This window comes from Esox lucius, chromosome 24, assembly GCF_011004845.1.
Source record: "Esox lucius isolate fEsoLuc1 chromosome 24, fEsoLuc1.pri, whole genome shotgun sequence".
Classification (NCBI taxonomy): domain Eukaryota; kingdom Metazoa; phylum Chordata; class Actinopteri; order Esociformes; family Esocidae; genus Esox; species Esox lucius.
In genome coordinates this window covers 7,402,052-7,415,698 of record NC_047592.1, presented here as the reverse complement: position 1 = coordinate 7,415,698, position 13,647 = coordinate 7,402,052, and the positions used below count along the sequence as shown (strand labels likewise).

The 13,647-nt window shown below is 45.8% G+C and overlaps 1 protein-coding gene across 8 annotated transcripts in view; it reads right to left on the bottom strand.

Moving 5' to 3' along the window:
- The window catches only part of sorcs2 (sortilin-related VPS10 domain containing receptor 2), a 218,281-nt gene extending 205,112 nt beyond the window's left edge, over window positions 1-13,169 (bottom strand). For 3 of the 8 annotated variants that reach the window (XM_010888014.5, XM_010888010.5, XM_010888011.5), the window contains exon 1: window positions 12,715-13,168. In XM_010888014.5, the coding sequence (XP_010886316.2) occupies window positions 12,715-13,077 (363 nt within the window). In that variant the 5' untranslated portion in view covers window positions 13,078-13,168. Of the gene's footprint in view, window positions 1-12,714 lie in introns of all 8 variants that reach the window. The other 5 variants (XM_010888016.5, XM_010888015.5, XM_010888017.5 and 2 more) reach the window with 3 other exon arrangements.
- Window positions 13,170-13,647: the final 478 nt, after the last annotated feature.

The following is a 13,647-nucleotide window of genomic DNA, read 5'->3' as shown; positions in this document are numbered from 1 at the left end:
ACTTTTCCCACTCTGAGGTGGGGGGGGGAGGGTAGGAGGGTAGACTGAACACAATCATCCAGATCATCCCCGTGCAGATTGTTGGTCGAAGAAGATATGAAGGACTGTGAAGGAGGTGGAGCTAACAACAGCAGAAGGAAAACACAAGTGTCCATCGTTGCCAAGGCCTGCCAAGTCGTTGTTTTTCTCGTTGCTGGGCGACCACTCACCATCCCACACACACACACACACACACACACTTCTATGATCTGGTATTTCTCTTGAAATAGTTTCCAGCTCCCCAACATGTAGATGTGTTAATGTGTGAGAACACCAAAGAAAGAGACAGACTGACAGAGACAGGCCGAGACACAGACAGAAACAGACAGAGAAATACACAGAGAGAGACATACACAGAGAGAGAGAGAGAGAGAGAGAGAGACAGACGCATGTCTGCGTGTCATGCTTTGGAAATTGAAAAAGCTTTTAGACAGACACAGAAAGACAGACACAGAAAGACAGACACAGAGGGAGAGTGAGACAGACACAGAGAGACAGACACAGAGACAAAAACAGACACAGAGAGTCACATGGAAAAATAGAGCCAGAGAAAGGAAGAGGTGTCGAGATAAACAAGACACCGATAGGCAGCCAGAGAGAAATTAACAACAAGAGGAACCAGGAAAAAAATTAGAATTCCTCCACCTCCTCAGCAGTGATCTACACCTGGAGGACACCTATGTCAACAAAGGATTCTCCCTTATCTTAACAGCCTGTTCCTGGTGCCAGCACCCTCACAGCGACCTGCAATGAAAACACAACCCAGCGCTTCACAACGAAACAGAGAGCCAAACTGTTCAGGCAAAATAGTGAACCAAACTAAACCGAGAACCAAACAGTTCAGACCAAATAGTGAGCCAAACTAAACCGAGAACCAAACAGTTCAGGCAAAATAGTGAGCCAAACTAAACCGAGAACCAAACAGTTCAGGCAAAATAGTGAACCAAACTAAACCGAGAACCAAACAGTTCAGGCAAAATAGTGAACCAAACTAAACCGAGAACCAAACAGTTCAGGCCAAATAGTGAGCCAAACTAAAAAGAGAACCAAACAGTTCAGGCAAAATAGTGAGCCAAACTAAATCGATAACTAAACCGTTCAGGCAAAATAGTGAACCAAACTAAACAGAGAACCAAACAGTTCAGGTAAAATAGTGAAGCAAACTAAACCGAAAACCAAACCATTCAGGCAAAGTAGCGAGCCAAACTAAATAGTGTACATAAACAGACATTTTAACAATTGACATCCTTGTGTGAGTAGAAACATAATCCTCGGCGCTAGATTCAAAGTTGCCCGTTTTCCTTGTAGGGACAGTAAGCACGGCCCAAGGTCAAATGTTCCCTGTTCAAGCTGTGTGGATTTCTGGGCCTTAGAAGTAAAGTAAACCACAGACACACACACACACGCACACACACACACCCCAGAGTAGATTAGCCCTAACCCTTCAGACCCAGTGTTTGACTCCCAGTCTGGTCGGAGGGAAGTGCCTCTTAGCACCACTCTAAAAGGATGGACGCAGAGAGACGAGATAAACCAGAGGACTTCACATGTGCAAACAATTTCCAACTGAGGACAGGGGAACCAAATTAACTGTCTGTTTAGTATGTGAAGCGTGAAACAAATGCCTTTTGCATTGAGTCAGCGTCTTAACCGACCGGCCTGATCCAGAAACGGATGGAGGCAAAAAAACATGTTATGTATGCTAATAGCAAGCGCCTTATTATAAAACATTATGTTTTTCCACTGGGTCTTTTCAAATTCCCAATCTAAATGCGCCAAATATCATGTTTATATTATATGTTTGCTGCAGGGGATAATCCTCAATGTGATTGGCTGAAATGATCCCTGCAATCTCTAGCCTACATCAGGCAGATGAACGGAACGCTGGCTTCGATGCATCAACGGGGGGCGGAGACGTCTTCTTCAGTGGGACTTGGTTTGGTGTACACCGACACAGGCAGTAAATAACATCAGTGAACAACACAACAGTGGTAAAGTGATGACGTTGATGACGACAACGATGCTGATGACAGTGATGGGGACGATGGTGACAAGGAAAGGGACGGTGTTGATTATAAGGATGGTGACGATGGCGGTGATGACAACAAGGATAAGGATGGTGACAGCGATTACAATAAGAATAAGGATGGTGTCATGTATTGAGAAAAAGGACGGGGACGGTGATGACGATAAGGATGAGGATGATAACGGTGATGAGGATAAGGATTAGGTTGGTGACGGTGATGAGGACAAGGATGATGACGGTGATGACGATAAGGATGAGGATGATAACGGTGATGAGGATAAGGATTAGGTTGGTGACGGTGATGAGGACAAGGATGATGACGGTGATGACGATAAGGATGATGATGATGACGGTGATGAGGATAAAGAGCAAGATGTGACAGTGATGAGGATAAGGATGATGATGGTGATGATGATAAGGATGGTGACCGTGATGAGGACAAGGATAAGGATGGTGATGACAATAAGGATTAGGATGTGAAGGTGATGAGGATAAGGATGATGATGGTGATGATGATAAGGTTTAGGATGTGACCGTGATGAAGATAAGGATGATGATGGTGATAATGACAAGGACGAATAAGCTAAAGAGTACGAAGATGAGGAAGATGATGACCACAATAATAATACCCACATGACGTTCCTGAAGATGAAACGGGATTCTGATGGCAGTCCATTCACCCAATGGAGATCTCAGACAGGAGTGCGGCAGACCTCCATCATTCCCCAGGGGTGGTGAGCGGAGGGGTTGATGGCTCCCCTGTGGGGGGAGCGGAGGGGTTGATGGTTCCCCTGTGGGGGGAGCGGAGGGGTTGATGGCTCCCCTGTGGGGGGAGCGGAGGGGTTGATGGTTCCCCTGTGGGGGGAGCGGAGGGGTTGATGGTTCCCCTGTGGGGGGAGCGGAGGGGTTGATGGCTCCCCTGTGGGGGGAGGGGGGCATGACTGGGGGACATCCTCAGGGTTAGCTGTGTCAGCCAATCATGTGCCTCTCATTAATCACAGGAGCTACCAGAGAGCAGTGGACTGACATTGTATGTACTCATCAAACACAAACAGTGCTCAGTGTGTTTTCTTTTTTCCATGGCTCAGAAACCCACTCTTCAAAGAAGACCAGTATGTCGGACTGCGTGTTTGAGTGTCTGTGCTGTTCCAGTTGAACTGTCTGCCTGTACGTTTGCCTGCCTGTCCGTCTCTCTCTGTCTTTCTATCCCATGCCACCGAATTCTTCAACCCTTCAGTCTGACAGATAGATAGGTGGACAGAAGCCTAGCAGTAGGCCTGGATCGTACAGAAAACTCATTGAACGTTCATCCGAACAGACCGTACACACACATGCACGCACACAGTCAGACAGCTTGTTCAACACCATAGAAAGAGAAGTACAGAAACAGAGAGGACACGACTTCTCTGAGCCCTGGAGCTAGGCAACAACTCCCAAAAGAAAGAAGAGGGAGGGGAGGAGCGAAGGAGGGAGAGGAGGGAGGGGAGGACAAAGAAAGAGCAAAGGAGAGATGGAGAATGAGAGTGAGATGGGGGAGCGAGAGTGAGAGAGAGCCCAGAGAGAGAGAGGGAGGAGAAAGGGAGCGAGCGCGGCGAGAGGGAGAGGTAGAGAGGGCACAGGAAAAGCACAAAGAAGTCTCTCTCAAGAGTGGAAGCAAAACAGGCTCTCTGCTGGGAAGGCTGGTATCAGGTTATGGGCCCAGAATGTTTTTCGGGGAACTGACAACAGGGGGCCCGGGAATGAATGAACGACTGGCAATGAGGATATGTAAGGGAATGTGTTCCCCAGGCTTGGTCCAACTGCGTGCGGTCCAGGCGGGACCACACCCTCATCTGGCCACGCCCATGGGAGGAGCCCCTGGCTGAACTGCTCCACGCCCAACAGCGTCTGACTATGAACGGTCTGGTTAACTTCGTGATGAGAAGGTGTGTGGGTGTGTGTGTGCTGTCTGTCTTGCCATAATGACAACACAGAGAATTTGACTGGTCCTTGTACGTCTGAATGTGTAGTTATGTGTAATAAGAAGAACAATGTAATCATGTGTAGTAACAATGTAATCATGTGTAGTAACAATGTAATCATGTGTAGTAACAATGTAATCATGTGTAGTAACAATGTAATCATGTGTAGTAATAATAATAAGAAGAAGAATATTCCCATCAATAGTAATGTGTGATAATGATAGAAATTGAATAGTGTAAGTGTAATTACACATAGTAATATTATGCACAGTAATTGTTATTCGGGTCAGGTAAGGTTGTGTAGAAATTAACCAGTCAGAGGGTTTTAACCTTCAGATATACAGAAGAAATAATATATTAATGAATGGGAATTCATTATTTAAATGTCGGTATCCTTTGTCTTGGCACAGTCTCCTCTGAAACCCTGTAGACCGCATCTAATCAGGCTGTAGACTGCATCTAACCTGACTGTAAACCGCATCTAACCAGACCGTAGACCGCATCTAACCAGACCGTGGACCGCGTCTAACCAGACCGTAGACCGCATCTAACCTGATTGTAAACTGCATCTAACCAGACTGTAGACCGCATCTAACCATACCGTAGACTGCATCTAACCAGACCGTAGACCGCATCTAACGAGACCATGGACCACATCTAACCAGACGGTAGACTGCATCTAACCAGACCGTAGACAGCATCTAACCAGACCATAGACCGCATCTAACCAGACCGTAGACCGCAGCTAACCAGACTGCATCTGACCAGACAGTAAACCGCATCAAAACACAGACTGGCAGGCTTACCCTGAAACAGGACACTCACACCCAGAGACGCCACACCCAGAGTCAGCGAATACGAGTCAGGGAGAGGTACAGATACACATGGCTTTAAATGAAGTGCCGTCTGTTTGTGTGCGTCTGTTTGTGTGCGTCTGTTTGTGTGCGTGTGTGTGTGTGTGTTTGTGTTGATTTTCCTCAAAACATGAAGGAGTAATTCCTCAGTAGTCAAGTGCCTTAAAATATAACTGAATAAAATACACAACTTTTGCCCGTAGCATTTCTAGCAAAAGATTCAAAGTAGAGTGCTTTCTCCCCCCCACCTCTCTCTTTTCTCTCCACACTCCCCTCACTACAGCGATCTAGTTAAATCTACAGATGCCCCTGATCTCTGGCACACACATCTTTCTGTGCCATCCACTTTCTTTGTCTCTTGCTCCCACCACCAGCCTCTTGGTCTACCTCTTGGTTTCTTTCTCTTCCTCCTTCTCTCCCTGTCTCCATATCCTCAGACCCATTCCAGGGTGAGGTCTTTGCATATTCTTCACATGCACTTGGGTGACTTCAGAGTTTGGACATAAGCTCTGCCCTAATCACAGACTCAACCAATCGGAATTCCTGCATTCATGCGAAGGTACGCCTCCAGAAATGAAATGAATGAAAGTTGAAATAGGCCAAGCGAGCTCAATCCGAGGGGATCCGTCACTGTTCTGAGAACAGATTTATAACAGCAGGGACCTGCGACGAGGAGGTGTTGAGATACACCACCTGACCTGCGGCCACACAGGTAGACAGGTATTTCCACCCCCCCCCCACCCCCCAAAACAAGATGCTGATAAAATCTGTCCCAAATCCAATCTGGTTTAAAACAAGTTGTAACAGGAAGACGTCCCGAGCGACCGGGAACAGAGGAACGACTATAAAACAGAGGCCCTTGTCCTGATCACAGGATGTTCAGTAAGCACACAAGCGAATCACACAGTTCCACACAACACAACAAAACAACAATCAGTGCATCTGCAGGCTGCAGCCAATCACCATCCACAGACTTAAGAGCCTCCCACAGAGACAGACAGACAGACAGCCAGCCTTCAGAAACAGACAGCCCACATGTACTCAGGAGAAAATACACATCAATGTGTTAATGTGAAGCGCTACTTTATTCATCTCACATGTGCTTTCACTTAACCAGCCTGTATTGCATGTATTCACTGGGACACACACACACGTGCATGTATTCACTGGGACACACACACACGTGCATGTATTCACTGGGACACACACACACGTGCATGTATTCACTGGGACACACACACACGTGCATGTATTCACTGGGACACACACACACGTGCATGTATTCACTGGGACACACACACATGCATGTATTCACTGGGACACACACACGTGCATGTATTCACTGGGACACACACACACGTGCATGTATTCACTGGGACACACACACATGCATGTATTCACTGGGACACACACACACGTGCATGTATTCACTGGGACACACACACACGTGCATGTATTCACTGGGACACACACACATGCATGTATTCACTGGGACACACACACACGTGCATGTATTCACTGGGACACACACACACGTGCATGTATTCACTGGGACACACACACACGTGCATGTATTCACTGGGAGACACACACGTGCATGTATTCACTGGGACAGACACACATGCATGTATTCACTGGGACACACACACACGTGCATGTATTCACTGGGACACACACACACGTGCATGTATTCACTGGGACACACACACACGTGCATGTATTCACTGGGACACACACACACGTGCATGTATTCACTGGGACACACACACACGTGCATGTATTCACTGGGACACACACACACGTGCATGTATTCACTGGGACACACACACGTGCATGTATTCACTGGGACAGACACACATGCATGTATTCACTGGGACACACACACACGTGCATGTATTCACTGGGACACATACACATGCATGTATTCACTGGGACACACACACGTGCATGTATTCACTGGGACACACACACATGCATGTATTCACTGGGACACACACACGTGCATGTATTCACTGGGACACACACACATGCATGTATTCACTGGGACACACACACGTGCATGTATTCACTGGGACACACACACACGTGCATGTATTCACTGGGACACACACACGTGCATGTATTCACTGGGACACACACACATGCATGTATTCACTGGGACACGCACACACATGCATGTTTTCACTGGAAAACACCCACACGCCAATATTCACTGGGACACAAACACACGCGCGCATTTATTCACTGGGACACACACACGCATGTATTCACTGAGACGGGGACACACATACATACACACACATGCATGTATTCACAGGGACACACACACACGTGCATGTATTCACTGGGGGACACACACATGCATGTATTCACTGGGACACACACACGTGCATGTATTCACTGGGACACACACACATGCATGTATTCACTGGGACACGCACACACATGCATGTTTTCACTGGAAAACACCCACACGCCAATATTCACTGGGACACAAACACACGCGCGCATTTATTCACTGGGACACACACACGCATGTATTCACTGAGACGGGGACACACATACATACACACACATGCATGTATTCACAGGGACGGACACACACACACGCATGTATTCACTGGGACGGACACACACACATGCATGTATTCACAGGGACGGACACACACACACGCATGTATTCACTGGGACACACACACGTATTCACAGGGACGGACACACACACACGCATGTATTCACTGGGGGACACACACGCATGCATGAAATGACTGGGACACACACACACATATTCACTGGGACAAACTCACACAGGCATGTTTTCACTGGAACACACACACACACGTATTCACTGGGACACACACACGTATTCACTGGGGGGGGACACACACATGCATGTATTCACTGGGACACACACACACAGGCACGTATTCACTGGGACACACACACACATGCATGAAATTACTGGGACACACACACACATATTCACTGGGACAAACACGCACAGGCATGTATTCACTGGGACACACACACGTATTCACTGGGACACACACACACATGCATGTATTCACTGTCTGGGACACACACACGCATGCATGAAATTACTGGGACACACACACACATATTCACTGGGACAAACACACACGTATTCACTGGGAAACACACACACATATTCAATGGGACACACACATATTCACTGGGATACACACACACGTATTCACTGGGACACACACACACCTGCATGTATTCACTGGGACGCACACATGCAAGTATTCGCTGGGACACACACAGATTGACAGACCTCCAAAAATCAAGCTACCACAAACACACATTTCAAACCCCTCGAGCACTCCTGCTTTCCCTACAAATAGGCTTATGTACAGGAAGAGAGTGATTTTCACCTTAGTGGCACTTGGTCAATCAATACTCCTCAGAAATAACGCCCCCCCCCCCCGACTTTGTCACAGGTTGCATAAGCCAGGCGGAGCAAACACGCTGGACTGTAATGACAACACATAACAAAGGGAACGGGCGCCTCCACTGAGCTGCTTAATCACCACAGACAGAGGCAGACTGGGTCTACAACGGACTACCAGGCCAGAACCATCGCCTTAGACTCCATCCAAACTTGGCCGTGATGGCTCCATTATTTACCACTTTAGAGAACACAGATTCAGGCTAGCCTGTATTATTCAGGGGTTTCCAATACAGAAGCCTCAACTACTCTCATATATACATGTATGTGTATGTATGTATGTATGTACAGTGGATATAAAAAGTCTACACACCCCCTGTTAAAATGCCAGGTTTTTGTGATGTAAAAGAATGAGACAAAGATAAATCATGTCCGAACTTATTCCACCTTTAATGTGACCTATAACGTGAACAATTCAATTGAAAAACTAAATGAAATCTTTGAGGGGGAAAAATAAAAAATAAAAAACTCACAATGACCTGGTGTGCACACCCTTAAACTAATACTTTGTTGAAGCAGCTTTTGATTTTATTACAGCACTCAGTCCTTTTGGGTAGGAGTCTATTAGCATGGCACATCTTGACGTGGCAATATTTGCCCACTCTTCTTTGCAAAAGCGCTCCAAATCTGTCAGATTGCGAGGATATCTCTTGTGCACAGCCCTCTTCAGATCACCCCACAGATGTTCAATTGGTTTCAAGTCTGGGCTCTGGCTGGCCATTCCAAAACGTTAATCTTCTTCTGGTGAAGCCATGCTTTTGACGATTTAGATGTGTGCTTTTGGTCGTTGTCGTGCTGAAAGGTGAACTTCATCTTCAGCTTTCTAACGAACGCCTGAAGGTTTTGTGACAAAATTGGTATTTGGAACTGTTCATAATTCCTGCCACCCTGACTAAGGCCCCGGTTCCAGCTGAAGAAAACAGCCCCAAAGCATGATGCTGCCACCACCATGCTTCACTGTGGGTATGGTGTTCTTTGGGTGGGGTGCAGTGTTGTTTTTGTGCCAAACATACCTTTTGGAATTATGGCCAATATGTTCAGCCTTGGTTTCATCAGACCATAACACATTTTCCCACATGGGATGATTTGGGGGACTTCAGCCAGGCTTGGATTTTCTTTGTTAGAAAAGGCTTCCGTCTTGCCACCCTACCCCATAGCCCATTCATATGAAGAATACGGGAGATTGTTGTCACATATAGCACACAGCCAGTACTTGCCAGAAATTCCTGCAGTTCCTTAAATGTTGCTGTAGGCCTCTTGGAAGACTCCCTGACCCGTTTTCTTCTCGTCTCTTCATCAAGAACTGGAGGGACATCCAGTTCTTGACTGTCTGCACTGGGTTCCATGGTATATCTAATGCTTTGGAAATTATTTTGTACTCTTCTCCTGAATGATAGCTTTCAACAATGAGATCCCTCTGATGCTTTGGAAGCTCTCTACTGGCCATGGCTTTTGCTCTGAGATACAACTAAAAAAAAATGTCAGGAAAATCCTAATAGAACACCTTAACTTTATATGTGATTAATCAGTCACTTTAAAATGATGGCAGGTGTGTAATTACTTCTATTTAACATGAGTTTTAATGTGATTGGTTAATTCTGAACACAGACACATCCCCAGTTATAAGAAGGGGTGCACACCAGTTTATTGTAAGTTTTTATTTTTTTTATTTTTCCCCCTCGAAGATTTAATTTGGTTTTTCAATTGAATTGTTCACATTATAGGTCACATTAAAAGTGGAAAACGTTCTGACATGATTTATCTCATTCTTTTACATCACAAAAACCTGACATTTTAACAGGGGTGTGTAGACTTTTTATATCCACTGTATGTATGTATACACACATTCTGGTCTACAACAGAATGTCTGGTTTCCTAATATTTGCCAACAGCCAGCTTGCTCTTTGTTGAACCAGCAATTCAAGCCATGGGATGATATTACTGGTTTCCTAAAATCCATCCATCCAAATTTCTCAAACACGGCCAGGGATTTGGGGGCGGGGGCTAATGGAGTCCCAAATTGGCGGGTCACCTATCAATCTGTGCTGGGGGTCATAAACGTCAGCCGTAGTGAAATTGAATGGCAGCATTCGTCTTTTATTAGGCTGCGTTATATACGGAGAGACCTTCACACAGTCGACCTTTCAAAGTAGGGCAACGTCAAGTTAATTGAGGATAAGTCAAACAAGGCGTCCTGGGCTGTCAGCATTTGACTGACTGATGGATTCCCACTTGGCACCATATTGAATCAGTGCATATTGAAGTTCTCCCTATACAGAAGATGGCGCCTTTGTGAGAATAAATTGTGAGTTCTACACTTTCTTTTCCCTCAATCAAATTCTTTGCCAAGTCAAAATGGTATTTTGACGTACAGTAGCCACGTTATAAGCACATTAGTGTTTGTGTGGATTTAAATACATCATACAGCTAACAATTTGGAGACATCTTACAGAGCGTCACATAACAGCGTTTGGAGACAGGTCAGCAGCAGTGGGTCACAACAATCACACCGCATTCAAACGATGTCCCTGACGGGCACGGTGTGATCCCGGGCAGCTGACAACAGCCCAATCACAAAACCCTTCCTTGTTGTTTATTTCAGACTGCTGCTGCTTGACCGGTTATAGATGTCAACAGGAACAAGCTATAAACCTCCAATCACAAAATGTTTTAATAATTTGGCTTTGCTTGAATAATTTACCCTTTATTCTTAAACACATTGACATTAGAAGGGTTTTGTTGTAATTATTGACTTTTCAACTTTGCAGAACCGTATTTCTGTAAACTTACATTTGACGTTAATTCAGAAAAGAAATGACAATGATACAACAATCAATATCCAGGTGAAAGTATTTAGTTGCATAGCCTTTGGCAAAAATTATTACAGACAAACACTTCTCATAGGTCAGTGACCTAGCCACACCTTTCTATGGGCAAATTGGCCAAATTTTCAGGAGGAAACAGCTCTAAATCTTTCAGACTTTGAGGGACACTCCCTTTAAGTGCTGTTCTCAGCTCCCACCATAGGTGATGGATGTGATTCAGGTCTGGACTCTTCGCTGGCCACTGTAGAACAGCCCTCGTGTCCTTATACATTCCTTCCTGGGTGTTTTTCATTGACTTCAGGGCTATCGTCTAGTAGAAAAACTTAAATGGGGACCCGTTTTGGGATGTATTGGGATTCATTTGAACACCGGACTCTAAAACACCGGACAATATGCCGATGTCAAAATGCCTTGCTCGAGTTTAACATGCATACAGGCCAACTCCACAGCCTTGTCAACATTACCCTTTATCAATGAAGTTCTTTTAAGAGTCATGTCTGTTGTTTGTGGACATTGATGGATCCCGCTACTGAAGGGGACAAAGCAAAACATTGAAGATAGCAGCCTTCCTAAAGTCAAACATTGGTGTTTATTAATGCTGTGGGCCTTGAATGTATGCAAAGACATCATGAAATCAGCAGATAGTGTGCAATATTTAATCCACTGTCCAAACACTGTCTCTGTTACACAACCATGCCTACCTAGACGTGACAGCACCTAGGAATAATTAAGGAAGGACGAAATGTGCCGGAGTCTCCCAAAAGGAGTCTAGATAGCAATTGCGTATGACAATAGATGCAAACGGCAGACAGTCAAACATCAAAGAATTGTAAAAAAATCAATATATATATAGTTTCAGCAAAGTTGGAGACAAAAGACGACGGACACCACAGTTTCTTGCAACTAAACCCAATGATGAATGCATTTTTGTGTATGGGTGTCTACTTGTTTGTCAGCATCTGTATGTGCCATTAGGAATACGGTAGTTATTGGGACCAATTGTGATACGCTATCAACAGAAATGTATGGTGAATAGGCCTGATTATAATGTTATCCAAACACTTAATATGACAATGTTACCCATAACCAAGTGAGACAGAAAAAAACAGTTTTGCCTCCGGAATGGGGTCCTCTTAACAGATTGGAATAATCATGTACTACAGATATACAAAACACCCGTGCATTTCTCCGCACGTAGTCATGCCAGCTCTCTCATCTCTCCCTCATCAGTCCGGACTTGACATTCAATAGAAATAGTAGCCATTGTAAATAGTCCATGAGACCATTCTTTTGTTAGACGCGCACACGCACATACAGTATTGTGAAGCGCTTCGGAGCAGCCAAACAATAATTGGACGACATTCAATGCCGTGCGCTCCGCAACGAATTAAAACAATTAACTCACGTGTACACTGCCCGTACAATAACTTATAATGGGCTGTCATGGTGACTGTGTGTTCCCTGAACCACAATCAGGGAACCCGATAGCCTACATCACCACTAAGTGGAACGGGGACGGGACGGGTAGCCTACTTACGCTGCTGTTTTCCCCAGTCCAGTGAACCATCGCCTGGTTGTGAGTGGCATCACCTTTCAGCACGAACGAGCTGCTGAGCAAGGACACTTTATCTTGGGACAGCGCTCTCCTAAAGCGCGGAGATTCCACTTCCCCGTCATCGCCCAAGCTCGGTCCGAACACTCCGTCTGCACGGCCAATGCCCACGTCGCCGTTGTCAAGCACAGGATCCCCGTCGCTCCGGCGTGAAACACCCCTGTCACATCGAGCCAGTCCCATCAGTGACATCCAAACCGAGGCGACAAACACAGCCGCGTACAGGTGTGCTGAAAAGGTTCCTTTTGGGCGCAGAGGTACCATGGTTCGCGCCATTATAGCGCTCATATCGCGGTTACTGACAGCGACTGCGATGCGAGTGGAAGATATATAGCTCTACTCTACTGTACTCGCAGAGGAAGGAAAGAGGCTGAGAGGGAGGGAGTGGAACGCAAGCGAGTGCAGACACTGGAAACAACGTGGTCGTGTCTGTGTGCAGACGCGGTGGACAAAGTATGCGCGCCATCTGTTGACGCGAGCTCGTACTGCTGGGGACACACCGATTGCATGGTAACGATACGACCCCGTATATTTTACGTAATCATCGCAATCCATGCGTGGGATCACAACAGAAATGCTCACGCTGCATGGAGTGTGTGTACATGTGGAGTATGTCCACGACCAGACACAAGTGTTGCCGTTTACCGTGATCTGCCTGACCGAAGAGTCAATGGGTTGGCAAAAAGGTTACACAATTCCAGTCCCAATTTCCATCTGCAGACGTTCTTTCAGATAGTCTACTGAAAGTTTGTGGACACTTTCGGTATATATTGATAAGCAACTGTTTGTCATGGTTAGGGTTAGGTTTACAAGATGTTTTATGTTTAGGGTCATGGGTAGGATAAAGTCAGGGCCGGC